Here is a 27357-nt window from a genome sequence, read left to right as displayed (position 1 = left end):
AAGAACAGCATGGAGTAATGGGGAACAGAATGCATTCGTTCTCCTCTTCAAGCATCACATCGTCTTTGTTGGAATTGGAGAAAAAGTGTGATGCACTTCTCTTTACAAGCTTGGAATCCTCATATCGCGAACCTGCTATCTGCCAAGCGATTGATACAAGTCTGCAAAAATCTCCCAAAGATGTACACTCTCATACTTAGTAAAGATCAATTTGGAATACAATTTTAAGTTGCTGAATATAAGTATTTCCATAAAGGAGAGAGTCTTTTTCCTGAAAATGAAGGTGACATTATTGAACCAAAAATCTAGTTGCAATGTATTGCCTCACACCAGCACACTGACATTACATAATCACAACTGATATTCATGGAATAGACTATGAAGCTGTGAAGCACAACTGTGATACAATAGAGTGATAAAGGTTCAGTACAGAAATTTCTATTATAATGCACAGCCTACATGAGTAACACAGAGTGATAAAGGTTCAGTACATAAATTTCTACTTAGCTTATCATATCACCAAGATGATGATGACAAACTATTATTACATAACACCAAACAACATCAATCTCACATATGCATAAACTCCTAATTTTCACTTATTTCTATATATCACTATCATTGGACATACTCTGCACAAAAGCATTGGCCTCAATTGTCTGGAGCTCCCAAGGCAGCAACATGCTCTGCAGTAGTACCGTCATTGATTGCACAGCTATCAATCACTTCGAATCCGTGAAAGAGTGTCACACAAGGAATCCTCCCCCGCAATTCCCTGAATTGCGTCAGAAAATCAGGATATTCATTGAGATTCATAGCAAGAAACTGAAGTTGACCAATCAGATTCCTTGCTTCATTCATGAGGGAGTAATCCCTGGCCTCAAGAGGAGTCATTTTGAGTAACAAAAAGAAGCGAGAATGGTTCATCATTTGGTTTGCAACATCAGGGTTGCAACCTAATTCTTCAACATTCTGCTCCTCTTCTTCTGTCCTTGCTCTTTTGTTATTGTTATCTGGAGATTCTACTTGGAATCCCTTGTCCTCCTTCTCCTTTTCTTCTTCTGAGGAGTCACCGGGAGACTTCCTTTTGGTGCCGCTCCCAGCCTTATTTCCCAGACCTAGGACATCGTCATCAGCCATCCTAGAACAAAACGAGAATTAAATCAGCAAAGTTAACAAGAATCCTCACTTGACAAGCATAAGTTAACCCTCTTCAAAATCAGCAAACATTCAACCCAAAATTCACACATAAAAGATATTTTCGTTCTAAATCTAGATCCAACTTTATGAATATGAACCAAAAACATTAGAAAATTCAAAATTCATCTAATAATCTTTCTTTCCTTAAAAACAAGGCACACATAATACTGAACTGTAACTAGTGTGAAACCCTAGCATAGAACGTGAAACCGAATTTTCCAAAACTAGAACTACACAATAGAAAAAAACGAATCAGAATTCAGGATTGAGCTGTTGCAATTGTAAATAATGTGATAATGATTTGAAGGAGAACATAAATCGCGAAGAAAATCCAAATTCAGAGCACTAACAATAGAAAAAAACGAATTAGCATTCAGGATTGAGCTGTTGCAATTGTAAATAATGTGATAATGATTTGAAGGAGAACCTAAATTGCGAAGAAAATCCAAATTCAGAGCACTAAAAACGAAGAGAAGAAGAGAAACTTACGAAGAAACAGAGATGGAGAAGAATTTCGCGCGAGTCTCTGCGATTTCAAATTTGAGTGTAATCGTTAGTAAATAATGTGATAATGATTTGAAGGAGAACGTAAATCGCGAAGAAAATCCAAATTCAGAGCACTAAAAACGAAGAGAAGAAGAGAAACTTACGAAGAAACAGGGATGGAGAAGAATTTCGCGTGAGTCTCTGCGATTTCAAATTTGAGTGTAATCCTTAAGAGTGTTTAAGTTTAAGTCTAATCTTATTGGAAGAAACGAAATAAAAGCCCAATATATTACATAAAGGTCCAATATATTCTATCTGGGACAATGTTTTTCACTTTTTATGTTAAATCGTATAATATAAAGTTATATTTGTGTACTATTATTTTTCAATATTTATAATTTCTACTAATAAAGAATGGATGCAACACAAAAATATTAAACAAAATAAACTCCGGTAGTCCCCAAAAAAAAAACATAATAAACTCAGATTTATCGTGAACCCTATCATTCTTTTGTTTAATTAAGTAGTATTATTATATTTGACACAAAAAAAAGTAGTATTATTATAGGAGTTAACAAATTTTTCGGTCTATGTGCTAATTAAGTATAAACTTTATACTACTTTTTTTTATATACCTAAACTCTGTTACTTTATACCATTAGCTAGTTAGTAATTATTTGTACTTTGTAGGCTGTTAAACTAGAAAAAATATATATATAGAAAAAACGTATAATGCTTTTCTCGGTCCGAAATAAAATTAATTCATGCACTAAAATAATTATTATATTTAGACATTTTAGTAACACATTATAACAGCAAAAATAAAATATCTTTCAAATTTTTCGTTATATATTTTTTAATATATTTTTTTATTTTTCAATAAAAATGTAAAACAATTAAAAATAACATAACTCATAGATATCTAAACTAAAAATATTTTCACAATTATTTTAACTCATTATAACTCATTAAGTTCTAGTATGAAAATTTTTAAATTTTTTAATTAAAAATCCTATTACAACTACAAAAGAATTAAATTTTATTCTTATAAAACTTATCAAAATATATTTAAATTAATTAGTTTAAATAACTCTTATCTAACATAACAGGTGTTACTTGGTCGATCTATTATTTCTTGGAGAGTTAGAGTATAAGTATTCATTTGGGATTGAAAAAGAAATGTTAAATAATTAAGTTTTTTTTTTTAACTAAGTTAAACTAAATCAAATTTACTTAGGCGCACTTTTTTTGTGTTCTTCTTCTTTTTCCTCATATTCCTTCATTATCATTATCATAGTATCTTTCTCTTTCTTCTCTTCTTTTTTCTTCTTCTTTTTTCTTTTTATTATTTTTTCTTTTTTTTAGAAAACAAAAAGAGAACAAAAAAAGAAAATACATGACAAAAAAAAGAGTAACGAAAAAAAGAAAGAAGAAGAAGCATTTTATTTGATGTGTCACGGTTAATAAAATTTTACTGTAAAAATTAAAAAATTTATGTGTTCCAAAAGAAATTTCAATAATATTTTTTTGTTTCGTATTTTTTTCAAACTCTTTTTCTTTCTCTCCTACCTTCTTCTTCGTATCATAATCTTTTTGTTTCACACTCATAAATTTTTTTATTTCACCTTTTAAAAAGAATAAAATAAATAAATAAAAAATATCAAACAAAGAAAAAAATAAATAAAAAAGAAGTAATTATGCAACTTTTTATTTTATCTTTTAATTTACAATAAAAACATAAAAATTATATACGAAGAAGATTGAAAAAGAATAAAAAACATTAAAAAAACTGTAACATCAAGTCCAAAAACCTTGAAAATTTTTTATGTTAAAGTTAAGAAATTTATGTCTCACAGTTAAAAATTTTTGTACTATTTTTCATGTGAAGAAGAAGCGTGTAATTCAGACTGTGGTTTATAAATTGTAACTACAGTAATTTTGTTTATTGCATGCTGATATGGATCTATTATATATTTTTAATTTTACAAACAAAATGTGTCACATGTTACTTCCTCATTGTAATTAGAATTAAATTTTTTTCTTCAAAATTAAGAAATTCTTGCCTCCTCCAAATTAATTTTACAACAAAAATGTGTCACATGTCACTCTCTTATTGCAGTTGAAATTAAATCTTTCCTTTCAAAATTAAAGAGTTCTCCCCTTTTTCATACTAATTTTACAACCAAAACGTGCCACATGTCACTCTCTCATTGCAATTGAAATCAAATCTTTCCCTCCAAAATTAAAGAGTTCTCCCCTCCTCCCTCTTCCTTTCTTTATATCTCTTATTCCTTCAACCACTCTATCTATTTTATATATCATTATTAATATCAATGACTAATTACTAATTTGACAATCAAAATATGCAACATGACATTCTTTAATTATATTAAAATTTAAATTAAAATATTAAAACTGAAATATACCTATATTATGTATCATATATTACTATTTAATTTAATAATCAAATATCTCACATGACACTCTCTTATTAAAATTGAGCGAAAATATTTTTTTCCAAAATCAATAAACTCCCTTCCTAAATTCTCTTATCCACCTCTCTCTATTTTTCTATTTTTCTCTACCATTTTTACTCTATATATAATTTATATTTTATATTAGTAATTTTGACAAATCAAAATATGTAATCCGATATTTTTTTATTACAATTAAAATAAAATTATTTCTTCCAAAACTAACAAACTATCACTGTCATTCTTCATCTTTATCTTTCTATCTCTTTTCTTTCATTCTCTATTTTTTCTACCTTTCTGTTCTACAGAAAACAAAATTAACAAAATAATATAATTCAAATAAAAATTTATTATTATTATTATTATATACATTTTTTTAGTTTTAAATATTCACCACTTATCTTTCTAATCTATATTTTTATTTCTCTTCTTTCAAATATTTATTATATATAATTTGAAGATAATACTAATGTTATAATTAAAAATTAGAATAAAAATTCAATTGTTTTAAAAAAATTAATTTTGAATTAATTTTATAACTATCAATATAAATTTTTTATGCTAATATTTAATTATATTTTTATATACATAGAGAGAAAAAATATTATTTTTAAATAACAAATATAAAATTAATTATTTCAATTTGTGCAACAGACTTAACACCTAATTAAATATAAAAGTATACACGTTAAATTGTTTCAAATTTTAGATAACGAATATTAAAATTAATTGTTAATAAAAAATTAGACATTTTCATATAAAAATAATAACTAAAAATCTTATTATTTGAATTTTTATCTATAGAAACCTTGGTCTTTTTAGTCAGAGACTTTTGTCAATCTACGATATTTTTTATAAAAGTAGTTTGATTTTATAAATCTTTTGTGCCATGCATAATCTATACTGTCAGAACAAAGTAGATTGTAATTTTTAAAAATGTATATTTCGGTAATGTTATTACAGACAAAAATATTAGTTAAAGTGAATAGGTAAGTACACTCCTAATAAAATCATTACATTTTGAATTTGAAATAAACGACTAATACAACTACTAGTATTCATTTTTCAACCAGAATAATCAATGTCTACAAAGCTATGATCGAAACACTGGCAGTCACTTCTCAATAAAGTAACCTCTAACAGCATGCTATTCTCTTGACAAGCTATACACTCTATTCCATCTCTAACTAAAACAGAAAACATTAGATGCAATGCAATCATATTTCCTTCATGCATGCCTTTGAGACATTTGCACGTTACTATCACTTGGCAAATACACAAACTGTATAACAAATAATTCATTCAATGATCTCACAATGATCTGTAATCCTTCACCATTAAAATTTCGCTGCATAATTTTCTCGGCACTTGCTCTATCCTTGTTCCCTCTTGCCATGCTTGCCCTATACAAACCCCTGGACCTATATGACGGATATATATAACAAGTTGATCGTTGAAAGGGTACGGATGTTTAACTGCAAATACCAAAGACAACTGAAATTAAATAAATTCGGCACGTGCCAGCACCTTAAACGATGCATAGCCACCCTGTTTGTTATATGTTGTATAACCACATAACCTAGAGGACTAAATTTGTTTAGTGAAAATTAAGAAGTCTTGCTGCAGAAATTACTAAACAGTTTGGGCAGCAATTTAAAATAAAAACTGGGAGTAATCAAGACATTATTTTCGAACCAACTCATTTGTTTTATCAAATTTTAATAAGTCCATATTACTCCAAAAAATTTTAGGGAATTTGACCAAGTGGTTTGGAAGATATGAATTTTTGAAGTTTAGTGGTTGCTGTAAAATTTTTTGGTTTTCTGGTTCTACATTACCAACTTTCAGACCCTATAACTTTTGATTTTTTTGAAATTTTGAGTTGCTTTTAAACGTATTTTAAAGATCTATCAGTCTATTTTAAGTGAGTACAAATTTCATATCCATTACTATTTTGTAGAGTTAGTTATGTCCCTTGAAAGTTGGGTTGTTCACAGAAAATGAAGAACTAATTTAAAGTAACAGGGCAACACTTCCAACTGACTTTTAATTAACCAAACGAGGTGCTATGGATTTAGAATTTATTTGTACTAAAACTTATTAGTTTTAAGTATATCCTCACCAAAATTTAGAAGTAATGGATTAAAATTGAATTTATTACAGATTTATCAAAAACAGGACTGCTTGTTGTATTTTTTCTGAATTCTCTTTAGTGTAGCAGCAAATTTTATTAAGTTAGCTATCTAATTCAATTCTAATCTAAACGTGGTAAAACTTGGCTTAGACCCAAAGGATATGTCCGAATTTGGCAGAATGTATGAACTTAGTTAAACAAAGGTGTGTAAGTTATCCCTAAGATACATTTAAAGTTAAAAGGTGATGCGGAGGTACGCCTAGTTTCACAGTAATGCGGAGGTACTTTTAGCTTCTTGGTGATGCGGAGGTATGCTTAGCTAAGTGGAGGAATAATGGAAACGATACTTAGAGAGAAAGAAAAGGAAAGTAATGAATGAAATAAATAAATGAGAATTGTATGTTAAACGGGTCCTGTGCCAAACTGCTAATGCGAAAGTGCCCGCCTAATTGATAGCTTGAGATTGCTAATGCGGGAATGTTCGCCTAACTGATAGCACTGTTTTTTACTGCGATACACATTAGAATGTTATTATAATGAGGCCTAATTGACACGGGTAACCGTGATGTTAAGGTGTCTAACTGACACAGTAAAGGAACCATATTCGGGGTTCACTCCGAGTAACGTTGGGTTGCGGGTAGCAACCGACGCATGAGCTCATGGCCTGTGCTAGGAACAGGCATGCATCATCTTGTTTGCGCATTTACATTTGATTGTGTTTGCTTTATTTTGTTTATTTGTGATTGTGCTGTTGTTTTGGTGATTTACTTGTGTGCTAGCTTGATGGATATTTTACTTATATTGTGGTCTTAATAATATATTTAGGAATGTTGTTTATGGATAAGGAATTGTTAATGTGATTAGGATTTTGTTTAAGTAACGTGATTTAAAGAAAGGAATTTAAAACTGATTTAAGTGAAATTGTTTTTATGATATGAAGTAGCTATTTGTATTTACTCTGTTTATTGTGGCGTTCACGTTCCCTACTGAGAATGTGTGGCTTTGTTCTCACCCCAAAGTTTTTAAAAGAACCCTTTCAGAGGTATAGACAGGATGACTAATTGAAAAGCTACGGACGAATAGAAGGCTTGTTTGGCTAGTTGCTTTTGAGTTTATTTCCCCTCACCCTTGATGTTGTAAAGTGTTGTATTTTTACAGAGGGGTAGGTTTGTATTTAAGTCTTGTATGAACTATTATTATGTATTAATATTAATTATGTGAGTATATGTTTATCTGACATAGTTGAGTTTGAAGTATATACCAAACTAAAAGAAATTTCGTTTTTCTTAAAAATTATCGACCAGTTAACGTGTAGAAGGTCAACATTAAATAGCTAATAAAAGGATAATAGAGTCGTAACGCCTTATTCTTAATACGATCATGACGTGCTAGAAGTTAAGGTGTTACACAATTCAATTCAATCTTTTCTTTAATTGCACAAATTTAAAGGCCTGCTCTTCATGTTGTTACACCTTACAAAATAATATATTATTATATTAAATTATAATTAATTATTTTTATTTATATAAAAAAATAAATTAATATTTTTACACTTTACAAAATAATTTTTGGTTGGATTGCTTATTTTTATTTAAAAGATTTAAAATGTTAACCACATTATAAAATTAACCATTGTGATGTAGTATGTTTTATTCGTTTGTGATATAACTTTTAAAATTAGTCAATATTATTATGTCGTTATTGTTTATGAAAGTAACTTCTTGTTGTTTTTTAAATTCTTTCAACATCAAAATTGTTTTTTTCAATTTCACCGTTTTCTTTACTTTTTGAACGTTTCTTTTTAAAAACAAAGGGTAAGGGTGTTCGGCCTAAATAGTATAAACACGTAAGAAATAAAAAAACACTAAAGAGTTAAGCCATAGAAGTTTAAAATTCTGATAAAATGGACTTTTTAGAGCGAATGCGTACATTAGATTTAATAACATTATTTTATTGTATCCAGACAAATTCAATCCATTTTATAAAAAAAATGTGATCAATTAACCAACCTCCAAAACCACTTGTTGAAAACAATTTATTGTTGCATCCAAACATATAGATGTTTACTAATCTGACTAATATGGAACTTGGTAAGACAAGGAGGTTAAATAACTGAAAAATAAGATTAGTAAAGAATATTCTTTGAATGCTAAATTTAAGTATTGAATTCTTTTTCTTCTCCCCATAATTCAAAAAGTTTTTTTTATTATTGCCGAAGAAATGAAATAAAAGATAGCGTAGAGGTATAACAGTTATTATATGAGGTCTACCCAATGCTAGATGCAAAGGTGCATAATAGATCTATATGAACTGATGAGTTGTCCCGTAATAAACCCACCTGTTGCTGATAGTTTCTTCTCAGTCCCTTCTTGCATAATCTGAGCTCGAAGAAGGAAGAGATAAGAGAGCCCTATGGAGAATGTGCTCAGAAACTCATAATAGAGTTCGACCACAACGACCGGATTCATTATCTTTATGCATAAGTATACTAGATAATCCAGTATAAAAGATTGAAAAATCATCGCAAATCTCTATTTTTTATTATCTTCTATTTTTATTATCTATTGCAATCTCTGGATTATTATCTAATTTTCAATCCATATATTTATATAATGATTTTTCAACCTTCCAAATTTCTATATAAAAATAGAAAGAGATAGACTAGAAATGACATCTCTTATCTCACTGACACCAAAGAGAGGGATCTAAAATGAGTAAAATTTTGATACGGGTGGAATATAATGAAATAGAGCCACTTTGAGGTTTCCTTTCAAATAAGGCATATGAATGGAGCCATTGCGAAGAAGTTCCATGAGTTACGAAGGAAACTTCAAGCTCATATTGGTCATGAGTTGAGAACGGGAATTGAACTCTATGAGATCAAATTTTCCGTTGTTCCTTATTAGCTCAATGGTAGAGTGGTCGGCTGTTAATTGACTAGTCGTAGGTTCGAATCCTACTTGGGGAGGTTTGGTTCATTCCGAATTCTTGAATTCAAAATGAAAGGGTTGGGTTCGCTTTGACCGTTAAAAGTAGGTAACCCATTTCTCCTGTCTTTTGTTTGTCTCTATTGCATTCTATCTCATCGTATCCCATTCGGTTCTGCGATATTTGAGAATCGTCGTCAATACCTCGGTGTAGGTTCGGGATACTCCCTTGTTCCACAGTCCAGGGCTATTTAAACTAACAAATTCAGAATTCTCCGATGTACTAGTATTAGCAATAGCAAGTGAATCTTTGATGTAGTCATCAATTCTCCCGAGAGGCTACAATTACCGCGAGCAAACATATTAATGACGAGGAAGGCAGTTTTGCTATGCTACAAATACTTTACTTGTTCTGCTATTTCGCACAAGTCTGGCTGAGGAAGAATTACGAAGGATAAAAATATGCGAATTAAAAGTTAAAGCTTAGGACATAAATTTTTTATTTAGAAATATCCACCATTTACGAAAATTTTGTTTATTTTTTAAGAAAATAGTAAGGTAAGGCCATTCCATTTCGACAAATTAAAATACCCACATCCAAGTTCCATAGCTTTGGATCCGCTAGTCCGATCATGATTTTCTTACCCCCAGAGGTAAGGGTCCTTACCTTTTTGGCCGGTTGTGGGCGAGGAGGGATTCGAAGCCCAACACCGTGGTTCGTAGCCACGTGCTCTAATCCTCTGAGCTACAGGCCCCATTCCGTCTCCACTGGATCTGTTCCCGGAGTACCCTAAAACTAAAAAAAGGAACCTTCTCTCTCCCCATCCATTTCATTTCGGTTTAAGAAGATGTGAAAGCGCCTCTCTCTCTCTCTATAAGAATGGTGTGTTTCGAGGTGTGAAGTGGGCGAGAAGGGATTTCATGATTGGGGTTTTGAATAAGACGACTTTTTTCATTTTAAATTCTTATTATGAAAAAGTAATAAGAGAGGTCTTATTACTTGTTTATGAAAGTAACTATTGTAAAATTAGATGTTATAAATTTCTTTCTTGATTATTAATATTTTTTAATAGTGAATTATTTTTGAATTTATAATTTTAAATAATATTATTGAAAAAAATAATAACTATATTAATTTTAATAATTTTAATTAATTAATTAAGTGGGATCACAATTTATGATGTAAAAACTAATGTAGAGTTACTTTTTATGATAGGTGGACCATAAATAAAAATTGAGATGAGTTTTCTATTGGAGATGGTCTTAATGAAACCAATAACCTAGTATAAATATAACTCTAGGGTTTTAGTTTTTCAATACACCAAAATTACTATGCAATCCTTGTCTTATCAAAAAAATAATATTCAGTCTAAAATAAGGATTTAATAGAATTTGGTCGAAGAAGATTAAAAAAGCGTACATTAGGATTATGAACTTTATAAAAAAAATTACTATTCAGTCTAAAATAAGAATTTGATAGATTTTGGTTGAAAAATATCAAAAAATCACACATTAGAATCACAAACAATAAATTAAGATGGTGATCACGAATTTAGATACGCTTTTATATTTTTAACTCTCTTTTTTAATAATTTTAACATAGATGATCTTAAAATTAAAGGATTAAAAAATTTTCAACATAATAAACAAACCACTAGATTAAATCAAATTGGTTAAATTAAGTTGTTGGTCACTAACGCAAACAAAACATGTTATATTCTTAATTTATTTTTACTACTTATACAATAGAAAAATACGCCTAACACCTTTGAATTAAACAGGAGAAAAAATTCCCTTTCAAAATTATAAGGTGATCTGGATAATACTTTGTTGGCATATATTAGTACACGTTTTCATAATCTATTATATAAAATTCAAATTTTTTCACTTAATGATGGAGCTAACGTGACATGCTTCTAAAAGTGTTTTCTGATATATTTACTTTAACTCATTAAATCAAATCAATTATAACTAAATAAATATATCAATAAATTAATTTAATTTATCTAAATCTCACACATTTTATTATATCTATTTTGTGATAATTTTTGTGGTTTTTATAAGTGTGACCTAATTAAATATACGAAGTTGTTCATATTAAGTCATTCAATTAAGTAGGTGTCATAGCATGTATGTTTATATTTAGCATTTTTGTATTATAATTGGTCCCGATTCTTCTTCTGATAGAAGATTCTACTTTAAGTATTTTAATAGTTTTGGTAGGCAAATTAAGTTTAAGTTTTTTTTGGATGGAGGGATTTTATTGCAACCTACAAATTGCAATTTGGGGATGTTTGCATATATCAATAAATTAATAATTGTATTCAATGAGTTCGTACTAAAATTTTAAAATACCACTGAATATAACTGAGGATTCTACATGCAACATTAAACCTGGTTTTTCTCAAATAATGTTGTTGCTGAAAACTAAACTTATAATTTGGGATGAGGCTCCAATGGTTAGTAGGTATTGCTACGAAGTACTTGATAAATGCTTGAGTGATATTATGAGATTTTCTCTAACATATAACAAAAATTTGTCCTTTGAAAAAAAAGTGGTTGTACTAGGTGGAGTCTTTAGACAAATTCTTCCTGTCATTCCATAAGGGTCGAGACAAGATACTATTCATTCAATTGTAAATTCGTCTTACTTTTGGAAGTTTGGTCTGGTGCTCAAATTAACAAAAAATATAAACTCTCTATAGGGACAACTACTTTAGATTAAGATGAGGAAAAATAATTTGATGGGTGGTTATTGAAAATTGGTAATGGTCTAATAGGTGACAATATAGATGGTGAATCTGAGATTTTCGTTTTTTGATAGTTCCAGTAAGATCCCACAATGGGATAAAGTTCGAACCAACGTATATAAGAGCATATAAGACAAGCAAAGAAAAACAACAACCCACAAAATGACCAAATAACATAACTAATCAATACTCAATCAAGCATCAATATGACTCCGAATCAATATGGAAGACTCTCAGTTCAGGTCTCTCATGTATTATCCGTGTCTCATTCTGTTGCACACATGGCTTGGCCCTTCATCCACATTCTACACTAACGCTATATCTCTCATTCTATTGCATTTAGATTCATATTCTTTCCATTGAAGACTTTTTCATTTCTCACCTTCTAAATATATCAAATAGTTGTTAAGAACATGTAACCTTAACCTTCTTTTCTTCTCTAACACTAAGAGCCTCCAGCCATGATGAGTTGAAATAGAATCTGACATCTCCTGGCCATTACTACGCAATTTGCCGTCTTTTAATGCACCTCAACCACAACTCTCAGGCCAAGTTACATGGGATATGTTTTTCGGAAGATATTGTTATTCCTTTTTGAACTAGACATTTTATGAGTTGGTTCATTTTTTTTATCCAAATATTTTAAAAAACATGAATTCAAAATATTTTTTTAAAACTAGAACTATACTGGCTCTTACATTGGACATTATTAAAGATGTCAACAACCATTTAATGACTATTATTCTAGAGGAGAAAAAATATATCTTAATTCGAATTCATTTTGTATGAATGAAGGGAATATGGAGAGTCAACTAAATCTCTATAGTCTTAAATTATTGAATAACGTAAATTATTCTGATTTATCTCCACATAAATTAATGCTCAAGGTTGGTATTCTGGTGATTTTACTTAAGAATATTGACCAATTCAATAGTTTTTCTAAAGGTAAAAGGTTATAAGTTAGGAAGTTTAGAAATCATTAGGATGTGAAGTTTTAACGGGTCATGTTGCTTTGATTTCAATAATGAATATAGTACCAACAAATGAAACCGTCCGAGTTAGATTTCAACAAAGATAGTTTCCATAATAGTATTATTTGTTATGACAATTAATAAGTTTCATGGACAAACTTTATCTCATATTGAATTGTACTTATCCAAACCAGTTTTTAGACGACCAATTATATGTGGCACTTTCAAAAGTTAAAAATAAGTTTAAAAGTTTTGCTCATGAATTACATAAAAATGTCTACAAATTCAACTATCAATGTTATTTATAGAAAAATCTTTGAAAAAATATATTCCTAATATAAATATTTTAATTTTTATTTTAAATTGTGTATTGAAATCAATGAATAATTATTTCACTTCAAAAGAACGTAAAATAATGATTATTCACTATTCTCAAGTTAAATTTTGATTTTGATAGTAATTTATAATTTTTTTAGGATAGTAATTATTTCGTGTATTTTTTCTTAAAATATTTAAAAATATAAATACTTTTTGTACTTTTATAAATTTTTTTGTACATAGATACATATACTAATCTATTTAATATACTAAAATTTGATTTTTCTCCAATTAATAAAGGTGAGATGTCGATTTCTCGTGACTCCGTTTTCTCTCCAAAATAAATACACTTTTCTCTATTCTAAATTATTTTATAAAAAATATATTTATTATAATTATATTATAATTAATATTTAATGAATAGTATATAATTATACTGATTTAGGAACATATCTTCATTATAATTATATCAAATCAATATTTAATGCATTATTAAAATACTTATCAATTATCAATTAAAAATAATAATAATAATAATAATAATAATAATAATAATAATAATAATAATAATAATAATAATAATAATAATAATAATAATAATAATAATAATAATAATAATAATGGCACCGGTGGTGGTAATCATGATAAGAATATTTGATTCTAATCATAAAATGATCAAATCTTATGATATTAATAATGCACATTATTGATTTTAAATATTTTTAGTCATTTTAATTATATTAATTTTAAAAATATTGATATAATTCTAATTCTTATTCATTATCCAATAATAATAATAATAATAATAATAATAATAATAATAATAATAATAATAATAATAATAACTTGAAAAATCCGTATATAAACTATTTCAGTTACCTGTGTATTATTATAAAAATTTTATATATCTACTTAATATATTAAAATTGGATTTTCTCCAAACTAATAAAAGTGAGGTGTCAATTTCTCATGAATCCATTTTTTTGCCAAAATGAATGTACGATTTTCTTTTTTAAGTTTATTTTAAAAAAATATCTTTATTATAATTAGCATTTAAGTAATAATGCATAACTATACTAATTTAAAAAATATCTTTATTTTTAGAAAGCACTATTCTCTCTTCTAAATTTAATTTTAAAAAAATATCTTTATTATAATTATATTATAATTAACATTTAATGAATAATATCTGATTATATTAATTTAAAAAAATATTTTTATTATAATTATATAAAATAATCTACTTAATATAGTAAAATTAGATTTTTTTTCCCAACTAATGAAAATACGGTATCAATTCCTCATGAATTCATTTTTTTTAAATAAAAGTACTATTTTTTTTCTAAATTTATTTTTTAAAAAATATCTTTATTAGAATTATATTACTATTAGCATTTAATGAATAATGTATAATTATACTAATTTAGAAAAATATCTTAATTATAATTATATAAAAAATTAAACATAAATTTATAATTCTAATTGTCATAAATATGAAATTAAGTGGTGAATTGATATTGCAATAATTAATTATTATAATTATTTTTGTACCACTAAAGGCTATATATAGTATTGAGTAAAGTATTGTTTTTGTCCCCAACTTTTGGGGTAAATATCAAAATTGTCCCTAACGCTTCAATCGTCCTATTTACGTCCCTAACGTTTTTAAATTGACTCAATGTTGTCCTGCCGTTAGGGATCCGTTAATAAAATTAACGGCGGGACAAAATTGAGACGATTTTTAAACGTTAGGGACGTAAATAAGACTAAAACGTTGAGGACAAAAACGATACATAGAAATAAATTTTAATTTTATTCTTTAATAATATCAATTTTTTACTGTACATAGTATTAATTATTTTATGCTGTCAAAACTCAAAACAGGTTAAGACCAAAAACAAAGAAGTCAAAACAGGTTATAATCATTAGTTATTAATTGATACTTATTAATTATCCCATAGAATTCTCCCTTAAGAGGTTTTAAATAGGTAGTTTCTATTTGAGCTAAATTTTTTTAATTTCCTGAATACTGTTCTTACACGTATTTTCCTACATTAAGTTTACACCGTATTTTCATTGATCTGACATGGTTTGCAATTGAGTCACTACTTTTCTATGTGAACTGCATCCTCGTTTAATTTTGAACATGAAGTAGAGAGTTATGTGTAAATTATAATTATTTTAAACGGAAAACTCTGGTTATATTGACACTACTGACCCTAGTGATCACTAAAACATGTTGCACCTGAAAAACAAAAAGAGAGGTTGACAGAAGTTTGGTCTAGCTTGTTTTGCTTAAGGGTTATCTAGCCTGGTTCTGTTCCAAAAATCTCTTAAGCCATTCATGCACATCATACAATGAATTTCTCCGTCAAACTTAGCTTCAAAGCTAATAATTAAATGCATTTGTTATTCTAAAACTTAATTAAACTTATTAGTATATTGTAGGTGTTACTTATTATTGAGTGTCTAGTTAGTACCACTATATATTAACTTCTTCTTTTTAAAGTCACTAATAATGCACCTATTAAATTAAAAGTGTTGATTTCTTTATTTGTTTAATAAAAACTATTCCTTTAATATTTTCTAGCTTCTATCCTTTCCCTCACATACAAAACTCGAACCCAAAATCTTAAGGAAAACAAATACAAAATCATCTGTACAAACTACGAGTTGAAAAAAATAAATCCGAATTCTCAACGTAACTGTTCTCCCTCATTTTTGTCGATTGTGAAAATAGTTCACATATCCCCACCCCCTCTTTTCCTTAATTCTCTCTCAAAATATTCAACTTAACTTGTATATAAAAGAATAATTACGAAGTTGACATTTTTGTCGGTGAGTATTTTTCTAAGAGAAATTGTTAAATAAGATTATTATTATTTTATTATATAGAAATGACAATAGACAAAAGAGAAATAATGGCAACAACCATTTCTTGGAGTTTTTCTTGTTGCTATCTTAGATAAAACAAAATGATATATACGACTTACGTATTTTATACTCAAATGCAAAATAATAATGCTACAATATCTGAATGGATAATTAAATTTTACAAGATTCCAATTGTTTTAAAATATTTTTTCTCTTTTTTCGTACCAGATCCCACTAGGGAGACAATAGTCTATTTGTACAATGTGTATAATGAGTTATTAAATTACAAAATGAGCATCTCCTATATTATCTAGAATAACCATCCGAGTACTAGGGATAATAAATATCTTCCCAAAAATTTAAACTAATTTTGAGGTTCACCAAGAATTGAACTCTTAACCTTTCGGATCTAAGGCTCTAATACCATGTCATGATACCATTCATCCAAAAAATTTCAGCTGATGGAAAAAGGTAACACTAATGGCTATATCTCTAATACTCCATAAACCTTCATTATACACATTGTACAAATATTCCATTAACTCCTCATACTTTTCCTTTCCTACCACAATAATACTCTTTCTGTGAATTTAAAATTTCAAGTACATTCATAACTCAACTAATTTAAGTATATATTTTAAAATTTTTTTAAATATATTCTGTAATTCAGTAATTTATAAAAAATATAATATATAATATATAATTAAAATCAATAATTAAAAAACACTAAATACCAGTATACCATATACTTACAAACTTTCCACATATTTATATATAGTTTGTGCAACAATACATTGAACTCAATGAAATTTATAGCACAAAACTCTCATGTTTCTTGAAACAATGGAACTAATTAATTAGTATTGGTGGTGAGATTGAGTCTAGGTGCAATGCATTATTGTTTAATTTGGCAACTTCCGAGTGAGACGCATGGTCCTGCATCAACAAATTGTTCCTCCTCTTTCCGAACTAAACAACAAAATCTAAGAAGGGGTTTGTGTGGTAGTAATCTTCTTCTTTGGAGAGACAAAAATCTATGATATATGATCAATATCCTTTTATTCTTGCCTAATTCGATATGTTGCTAGGAGATATGCATGTGCGCATGCATGCCTTTTATCTAATTTATTCACTTCTATTCTTCCTCTTTTGCAAATAGTTTCTAGCTACTAATATTTTACAAAATTTGTAATCATATCAGGCTCGTCTCTCTTCTTCTTTTTAACTATTGAGAAGGAATGATTTGCTTTCCTCTACTTTCACTCATTGTTTATAACTAATAGATAGATAAATAAAAATAGAAATAATGTTCGTAAGTTATATTTTGGCGAGTGAATCTTACCTTAAAACTTAAATATAATTATTTTGTATCATAATTATTAGAAACCATAATATTATATTTAATACTAGCTAGTTCGTAAAGTGACATTGGTTATCTAGAAGCTTATTTTCTTGCACCCGCTGTAATAATTAACTATGCATGTATATAAGGCCTTACTTTTGAAACACATGTTTTACATGTTTGATTTCTCGATATATATCCAGGTGGGGGCGAGTGGAGACCTCGGCTCCAACTTTTTTTTTTTAAAATTAATAATAGTAAATTATTAAGTATGATTTAATTATTTAAAAATTTTATTTAATATTTAGTCTAATATAAATAAGGGTAAAGTCTATTTTTTGTTCCTGAAGTTTAACAAAAATTTTAAAAATATCTCTAAGTTTTATTTTGTTTTTATTTTGTCCCAAAAATTTTTGATTTGCATCAAAAATATCTCTCTAACGGCTAATTTTTTAAAAAATTTAAGACCGATTCAACAACAATTTCATAAAAATAACCCCTCAACTCAAGCAAATCAAACATAATTTTCATGAATTATTATTAGATTGGTCTTAAATTTTTTAAAAATTTAGCCGTCGAAGATATATTTGATGCAAATTGAAAATTTTTGGGACAAAATTAAAACAAAATAAAACTTAGGAGTATTTTTGAAACTTTTTTGTCAAACTTTAGGAACAAAAAGTATACTTTATCCTATAAATAATAATTTAGTCCAACCTAAATATTAATGATTTTTAATATCTAAAAAATAAGTAACAACATTAAAAAATATGAAAAAGATATTATTACTAATAATTAAAATTTTTTAAATCCCACAAAGTATATTTTTTTCTTGTAATCGTCTTTTTTATCATTTGGTATTAATTCTCTCTGTTTCAACTACTACAATTGAAAGATCTTTTTTAGTTATGAATATTGTGAAGAATGACTCCGAAATAAAACAAAAAATAAATTTTTTGTTAATTGTCTTTTAATTATATTTAAAAAAATTGCTAAAAAATTTGACACAAATTCTATTACCGATGAATTTTATAATGCCAAGAATCGACTACTTCATTAATAAAACATATACACATATTTTTTAATTTGCACTTTAAAATATATTTTTTATTGATATATTTTTCTAATATATTTTATATTATATAATTTTTTACATAATTTTTTAATATTATATATATTATTGTCCCATAATAATATTTCTGGATTCGTGTCTCCGTATATATCGAGAAAGATGGAAATGATATGATCATACATTATTAGGCTCTTATTTATAATTTATTATTATTTTTTTCAAGTATTAATTTAATGGGATAAGTAGTTAGGGAAGAAACAACCGGTGGCGGTGAACGAAGTCCAACATATGATATATACCTTATTATTGTGCCCTTCATCATTCTACCTCTTCTCCATTTTCAACTAATCCATCAACCTCTTTGCCTTTATTTTAATTTTCCATCAAAATTGCTTGATAATTTCCTCCTAAAGAAACAAATAGTAACAAAAAATATAAAAAACATTTAAATATATTTATTAAATAAAAAAAATTCATAACATAATTATAAACTAAAATTTTTAACATTTTACACACAAAAAAAATTAAAAAAATCTTATCAACAAATAAGAGTAAAAAGATCTAGTTATTATTTGCTAGCAACAACATAAAATAAAAACAAAAAAAATCAAATAAAAAATATATAAAAAGAAAAATTCATAAATCTTGTACACAAGTGTTTTAAAATCCAAATCACCTTTCAAATGCTCTAAATCTCGTCTTCATCCCCACTATTCTTCTTAGATTTTTCTTTTTCTTCTATTTTGAATTTCATCGGCTACTGTGTAACAATTAAAAGTGGTAATTATGGAGGTTTTTTTTATCTATGAGCTATAAAGATAAAAGAGTAGAGAGAAAAATGAAAATTTATATTTTAGATAGAGAAAAATAAATAAAAACAGTGAATATATATTGTGAGAAGAAGTGTGAAATTTTTATATATAGAAATTAAAGAAAAAATGAGATTAGATAAGAGAATAGATTTAGACACATTTAACGATAAGACACTATTAATATAATGCACTTTCTTCTTGCACTTCACGAGATATAATGTAAATTTTATACATGATGTCAAAAATAATTTTCTATACGATGGCAAAAAAAAATATCCTCTTATCCCGTGTATTTGAAATTTACCAATATTAATTCCGTATCAAAATATTTCTCTTGAGATATTATTTTGATTACTATACTGATAGTATCTAGTAACCGGTCATTATTTTCTCTGAATACCTAACTTTTGGAGGTTTATTTCACACTAATATCAAGGTAATGTCAATAGCATAATTGGTCAAGTTCATGTAAGCTGCAAAAGTCTTTGGTGACGTGTCAAAGATGTGGAACGTTTTAATTTGATGATCATTGAAGTGTTATTGGTGGAACCCACAGCTTGTCCTGGTTAACCCCTCAATAATAACTTGCATTATCCAAATCTGAAACGCAACATTATTATTGGATGTCCTTCAAATCTATAGTTCTAGTTTTCCTTTTCCTTTTTTTTTTCTCTCCGTAGAAAATAATGAATACCTATAAGCTTTTGTCCTTTATAGTGTGCTAGGGGTGTTTTATACATCGGATTCGATCATATTTACATTATTTATTTGAATCTAATTCAAAAACTATAGATATATATTCCATCCACAAGGTTCTTGAATCAGACCGGATTTAATTCGCATACTAATAGAATCGAATTGCGAATTTTATGTTGAGATTCGCATATTTGCAAAAATAAAAAAATAAAAAAATAAATATTTTTTATATTTTTATTTTAATTATTAATTATCATTTATATTGTGTTATTTTAATTTATTATTTAAGAAAAGAATATTTAATATTATTTTAAAAGTAAACATATTTAAAAATAATAGAAAAAATGAAATTTATTGATATTTTTTTAAAAAAATAAACTTTTAAAAATATTTTTGTGTTTTGCGAATATAACCAATATCCGATTTACAAATGTGCGAATTTGATCGGATCAAATCCAAATTTAAAAATTATAGATATTAAATCCGATCCAATCTGATAATTTTAATGCTCGATTCGATCCGATTCACGTTCATACATGTAAACTTTTGCATAAAAATAATTTATCTCCATTATTTCAGCATTTTTTTAGTTACTTGTTAGTCTGTATTATTATTAAGTGATAGTAGGTACGTACTAAAAAAGATTATTATAGAAGAAGATGTTGCATTTCAGTATGGTGAAATATATATATATATATATATATATATATATATATATATATATGTTTTTTATTAGTTTAATTTTAAAAAAATAATTTTATGATATAATATTAAAATATTTATTTTTAAAAGATTTAGAGTTTCAATTTTTATTTACTCCAAAAGAAATTTTAGCATAAGACAAATTAAAAGATCTATTTACATAAAAGAATGTATTAGAGAGTTAATTTATATATCTCTTTTTATGAGTTTAAATTTTAAAAAAATAATTTGATGACATTAAAATAAAAACGAAAAAACTATTTTTAGTTTCTTTTAAAAAAATATTTATCAAGAAATTAAAATCATCTTTATCGATCCTTAATCATTACTTGTAACAAAAATTCAATTTAATCAACATTATAGTAGACCAGTTATTACATAATATGTGATAGTTATATAGTAAGGGATTAGACATAAAAATAAATAAAAAATTAGCTATATATTAAAGTTATATTTTAAAAATATAATAATTTTTTAAGTTTTTATATATTTAATAAATTTAAATATAAAAAAATTAATAATTTTTAATAAAATACTTGTTTAATATTCTTGAAATATTGTCTTAGAATCCATGTTAGCAAAATTAAAAAATAAATTGCATCTAGCTAAGCTAACCCATTATATTAAGAAATGAATTTCAAATGAATTTTTGACAATAGATATAGTAGTACTGAATATGAGAAGACATCATATTTAATAACAATAATCATACATAAATGCAAGCAGAGGTATTTTGTCTTATGTCTTTGCTCAAAGCTCAAACTAACAGCATTTAAGAATCTCTACTTCTATTACTACTTTCTATGGTCGAACAGAGGAACACCCACATTGGTCCACGTGTATGTGTGTTTTCATAATTGGATAACTTTGCCCTTATCCGTTCTTTAGTTTATTCAATTTTCTCTCAAACTCTTAAGAGATGAAATCGTTGAACAAGTTTAAATAAGTAAGGGTGGATTACTGATTTGCCTACGTGTTATTTGGTGGACTACTGGCTATGCCAAATCCATTTATTCACCCACACCACGTATTGTTGTCCTTCCTGTCTCTAATAAGAAAGAAAGAAAACAATGATCAAACATAATCCAAATTAAGAATTGAGGTTTGAGAATAAAACAATAATAATATAAAAGATAGACATTACTTTATTTGTACAAAGAGACAGTAAAATATACTATTATCTTAAAATAATTTTCCTTTTAAAGCACTTGAAGGTAAGTGTTTAATTATTAGCAGAAAGATATTTTTTTAGGTATTTTTTAATTGAGTACACTAAAAATTAATTTAAAATTTAAGTTTTATTTAAAAATTTATTGTTGACTAATAGTTTTATTTAAAGCGGCGGCGGTTATTTGAGAGTGTGGCAGCGGTTATAATTGCCGCTATTTTTTGTTTCCGGCGGTGAACAAAGCGTGACCAGGTCAACTGTCGGCACAGCAGCAACGGCGATTTTGAAGAACCACTAGAATAATCGTCGCGAGAGTCACTCGGCAACTAGCGGCGGTTTGAAACCGCCACTGTGTTCTCGAGTCAGGCAGAACAGGTGTATGGCAGCGGTTTGGTAACCGCCGCAAACTTTCAATTTGAAATTAACGTTGAACTTTTGCGGCAGTTTTGAACCGCCGTAAAAATTAAATCGAAAATGATTTTTGTGACGGTTTTAAACTGCCGCGATACCTGCAACATATTTTTTTTTATTAAGTATATAAACTACTTTTTAATCCTTCAATCCTAATAAAAAAATTACCACTACAATATTAAAATCTACAACTCAAAATAAAATAGAAAAAGGTACCAAAATAATATGAACATTGTATTTCAAAATATAATATATATTTAATAAGTCTTACATAATCATAAATCAAATACCACCAGTGTTTATTAAAAACTATATTTACATATCAAAGTAAATTCAAATAACGCAATCCTAAAATTGAATTAGAAAAGAGTTTTGCTTCTATTATTTAACTATGCTAAAAGTCTAAAATAAATAGTCACTTTGATAACAAAAGTCTTGGGTCAATTCAATCATAAAATTCTATAATCAAGTCACGAAATAGTAGAAGGTGGCCCTTGTCTCCATTGGTGAGTCTGCAACCTAGAATTAAAAATAAATAAAAATACATTAGAATAAAAACAAAGACCATTATATAATTTAAGTATAACATTAATAGGCATAAACCATACGAACAAATAAGGATAATGACCAACAATAACTAAATCATCGTTTTATTAAATCATTCACAATGAAAGATTCAGGAAAAAAGAACAAAATATAATATTTACCTCATTATTTGTAGCTGTAGAAAAGTCATGTGGCACTTTTTCACCCATACAATGATTAATAAAATATGTCACCTGGGCTTGTAATAAGAAAATTGTTGCTTTATTCTCTTGTAATTCTACTTCTATAGAGCGAACTTTAGCCATATCAAAGTCATGATTGTATGAAAAATATACCCCTCCTAAATTATTAGCAGATTTTTTTCTCGTCATGTAGCTCCACATGCTCCAGCTCTTATGAACTCCTGAGACGATGTAGCTGCAGCCAACTTATGATCATGATGTAGCTGCAGCTACCTCGTTGCCGGTGAACATACCTGACTGGTCAAAGATTCTAAAGCAGGAATACAAGGATCATAGGAAATGGGAGAGCGATGATGATGATGATTATGAAGATGATGATGAGGACGATGATTATAACGGAGAAGGAGGAGGAGTTAGGGTTCCCCCACACGAGTATCTGGCAAAGACAAGAGGGGCCTCTCTGTCTGTTCATGAAGGCATTGGAAGGACCCTCAAAGGTAGAGACTTGCGTAGTGTCAGGAATGCTATTTGGAAGAAAGTTGGCTTTGAAGATTAATTAACTTCTAATCATTATTATAGTCTCATTAATTACATCTTCTTCTTCTAATTAATCAGAGATCAGAGTATAGAAGAGACTTGGATAGATCCGATTCCAGAATTTTGTATTTTGGGGGAAAATTTTGGATAAGGTTATATTATTATTAGTTTCATTTAATTATTACTTAATTAGCCTCTGTTATCGGCCAGCTAATTAATTAACTATACTTCTTGTTCCATCATGTTCTACAAAGATGGATCCATGTGTGTCATTATTGTTAATTGTATGGGGAATTTTCTATTGTTGGCTTGCATTGTAATGTTAAGTATTGATTACGATTAATTAAGGAGAATAATCCCTTCTCCTTAATTCATTTGGGTGTACGTCTTACAGTTTTTAAGGACCCTCTTGCTTGTAATCCACTATTTTAATAATGCAACTTTAATTATGTGCTTATTATTGTATTATCATTATGAAAAAATTGAATTGAAAAGAGATAAATTTGTGTACGATGCAGTCACTTATTTAATGATTAAAATGGAAGACGAGAAAGCAATTAAAAGCAAGAAGAGGACAAGGCATATGTAATGGTGGTTTATGATGAGTTAGGATAGGTTGGTTGAATAATGGAAATAATATAAGAGGAAATTAAATAAAGAATGGTGGAGGCAGATCGGTGGGTGTGAAATCTGAAATCTGAAATCTACGGCTGTGTGTGAGTTTTTGAATTAAAATTGTATGTACCAGTTTGGTGAGAAAGGTATTGCTTAGCTACAACAAACATCACTGACTTTTGAGTAACATTATTCATCTACATATCAATAACACTATACTCAACTTTTTCCCATACCCATAAAGGACACCACTTACTTTATTCTATCTTATTTTTCTCTTTGCTAATAAAGTACCTTACATAATCACATAAAAAACCACTCACGTTATTTCCTCTAATTTCTCTCATATTTTCATCGGTCACATTCACATTCACATTATTGCCAAGTTACTGACACTTGCACGCCCTTTTTCAAAGTCCTAGATGAAACTCGATAACTTAGCTTGAATAATAATACATTATTGTAGTGAATGTCTTTTATCTAAAATTAAAGAAAATTCCCTTCAAAATGAGGAGTCATACATTCAGATAAAAGGATAAGACCAAAAACATACACTAAACTCAATTTCCATGTAGCAACAATATTTATTATATTATTTTATAATTCAGTCGAATTGAAAGAGAAATGAAATTTATTCGGGATGGTGATATACTAATAGATCTTTTTTTTTTTTAACCCGCAAGTCTCATACTATAATGAATTGTATTGGAAATGTCGACGTGAGATTTAATTTGGACCGCGTAACTATAAAACCTTTCATAAATTAAGAGGGTCAGACTATTAGTATTAGTTGGGTTAGACTCCACCATATAACGATATATCAATCGTCGATATTTTATTGGGAAACTATATAAATATATGTTTCAATCGCTTTCCTAGCTAAACGTACCATCATATCACCATATCTTAACAAATAATTAAATTTTTATGTTACATATTAGTGCAAAAGGAAAAAAAATTAAAAATTAAACAAGGTAGTGCGATGTTGTTGAAACCAAAAAAAGATAATAAAAAAAACTTATAATCGATTAATTTATTCTTACTTGAGTTGGTCTTCTAATGATTATCTTTTAATACACTTAAATAAATATGGATGTTCGCAATTTCATTTTATATATACTACAATTTATAGATAATAACAAATTCTTAGATAAAATTTTAATTACCAACAAATTTATTCTTATTCTATTAAATTAGGTGATACGTAAAAAAGCACCAACAGTTAGTTAAAATTTTTAAATTATTAAAAAAAGTTAGTATATTAGTATATAATTAATCTTAATTATATATATTATATATATTTTATAACTAAAATCAACTGCTAAAAATGGCTGAAACACTAATATACTAGTATACTTGAAAATTTTCGTAACATATATGCAAACTATTAATATATTCTAGTACTTAAGTTAATGCTGAAGGATAATGATGCAGGACTGGAAGTAAATAAAAGAGGACAATGTTGAAAAATTAAAGACGAAGGACTAGAAAGTTCTGTACTGTACCGAATGGGCGAATGGAAATTAGACAAGTGAGGAAAGATTATTTAGCAGCATTTAAAGGAATCGCAATTGAACATTATTATCCATAATATTATTCTTTTCTGTTTTTAAATAAGTATTCTTTTATTTTTATCCAAAAATAATTCAAAATTTACTAGAATTATAAAAGGTAAAAATAAATTATAAATTACTTTTTAGACTACTACAATAATAATTTTCTATTTATTTACTTAATTTATTATTTTTATCACTTATTTATTTCAAATTTGTTAGAGGAATATTTAAAAGTTAATAAGATTACATTAATTTACTAAATAAATATGTATTTATAAAATAAGAAATGAAACTTAAAAAAAAAACTTTATTGAGAAGGAATTAAATAATGAAAAATAATTTTAATTTTAATTAAAAATACAAAAAATATAAAATGTAATGTAAATATTCTTCTTAAATAATAAATAATCATCAAATAAATAAATAAATAAATAATCATCTTATAGAGGATTATTCCAAATTCCTAGACCACCACTACAAACCAAACAAGAGGCGCAGTCGCTTGATTTGATAGATATGTCATATGCGTGTTTCTTATGGATACGTTGATATGGCTTAATTAATTAATGGATACGTGTAGGTAATCAACAACATTTTTAAATAATGTGTGAATAATATGAATTAATAAGATTAAAAAAGTAAATTTAAATTAGTAGTATTAAATTAAAGTGAAGTGTATTTTTATTTGATTGATGGTTATTCATATTATTTAAAATAATCATTATTCCTCTAACATTCCCCTTAATTAATTAGCTACTCCTTGGTCCACCAACTTTGGTCGAGTGAATTAAATATAAGTGATTAGACACAAAAATGTATTAATGGCTAAATTATTTTATATTTTTAATTACTAATTTTATATAAGTAGCTAGTCTCCTAAAATATATATCATTCTGCTTAATGATTTTTTTTGTCTTGAGTTATCAATTACTATAGTTGAACAGTAGTAAACTTTGTTAGTTTGTGTAATTATCAGAGGGTTTAACTTGTTTGTTTTAATTTAGTAACACAATAATATAATGTGATTTTACTATAATGTTTCTTTGCTGCTTTGAAAATGAACGATCCTTTGCACTAAAAGCTGGCATTTGAGAGTCTTGTTTGAACTCCCATGCAAACAAACAACATAGAAAACATTGTTAATAGAAATGTATTTAAACTATCGTCTATCTATGTATAGCATGATTATCCACGTTGACAACAATGGACCAAGAATTAGGCATAAGCAAATTAAAGCTATGGAAAAGGAAGCTAATTAATTAATAAAATCTAATTTCGGTCAAGCTAAGTGTGTGTAACGTGTTGCCTAGAATGGGTTCTCCCAAACTTATATTCATGCAATGATTGTTCACCTCGTCTTCGTTTCCATTCGGTATTATAATTAATAATTAATTAATTCATGTTGAGAGTTAGATCACATCAATTATATCCTCTAGTTTTCGGCATTATCCCTAATTACAACTTTCCCTGTTCATGCATGGCTCGTTGGACAGAATAAGAGAATATACCTTTTATTTAGCCATTATTTTTCTTTTTGGGTGGGCACAGAATATATCTTTTGTATTATTAACCAACAGAAAATTC

General features: G+C 27.3%; 2 protein-coding genes and 1 pseudogene across 2 annotated transcripts; 1 reads left to right on the top strand and 2 right to left on the bottom strand.

Moving 5' to 3' along the window:
• Positions 1-265: 265 nt before the first annotated feature.
• LOC112728977 (uncharacterized) lies at positions 266-2148 on the bottom strand. Its single transcript, XM_025779353.2, has 3 exons — positions 1851-2148; positions 1690-1726; positions 266-1141 (listed from the first exon to the last, which is right to left on the bottom strand). Exon 3 carries the CDS (start codon positions 1138-1140, stop codon positions 652-654), a length of 489 nt encoding a protein of 162 aa, XP_025635138.1. The 5' UTR covers position 1141; positions 1690-1726; positions 1851-2148; the 3' UTR covers positions 266-651.
• Positions 2149-8095: 5947 nt separating this feature from the next.
• On the bottom strand, positions 8096-8816 carry LOC112730744 (putative protein TIC 214 N-terminal part; annotated as a pseudogene).
• Positions 8817-23197: 14381 nt separating this feature from the next.
• On the top strand, positions 23198-23621 carry LOC112730743 (protein S40-4-like). The gene is made up of 2 exons (XM_025780804.2): positions 23198-23203; positions 23301-23621. The coding sequence occupies exons 1-2, from the start codon at positions 23198-23200 to the stop codon at positions 23619-23621; spliced, it is 327 nt and encodes a 108-aa protein (XP_025636589.1).
• The last annotated feature ends 3736 nt before the right edge of the window (positions 23622-27357 follow it).

Source organism: Arachis hypogaea, chromosome 12 (genome assembly GCF_003086295.3).
Source record: "Arachis hypogaea cultivar Tifrunner chromosome 12, arahy.Tifrunner.gnm2.J5K5, whole genome shotgun sequence".
Taxonomy (NCBI): Eukaryota; Viridiplantae; Streptophyta; class Magnoliopsida; order Fabales; family Fabaceae; genus Arachis; species Arachis hypogaea.
The sequence above is the reverse complement of the archived record's forward strand: the minus strand, read 5'-3'. Positions and strand labels throughout refer to the sequence as shown.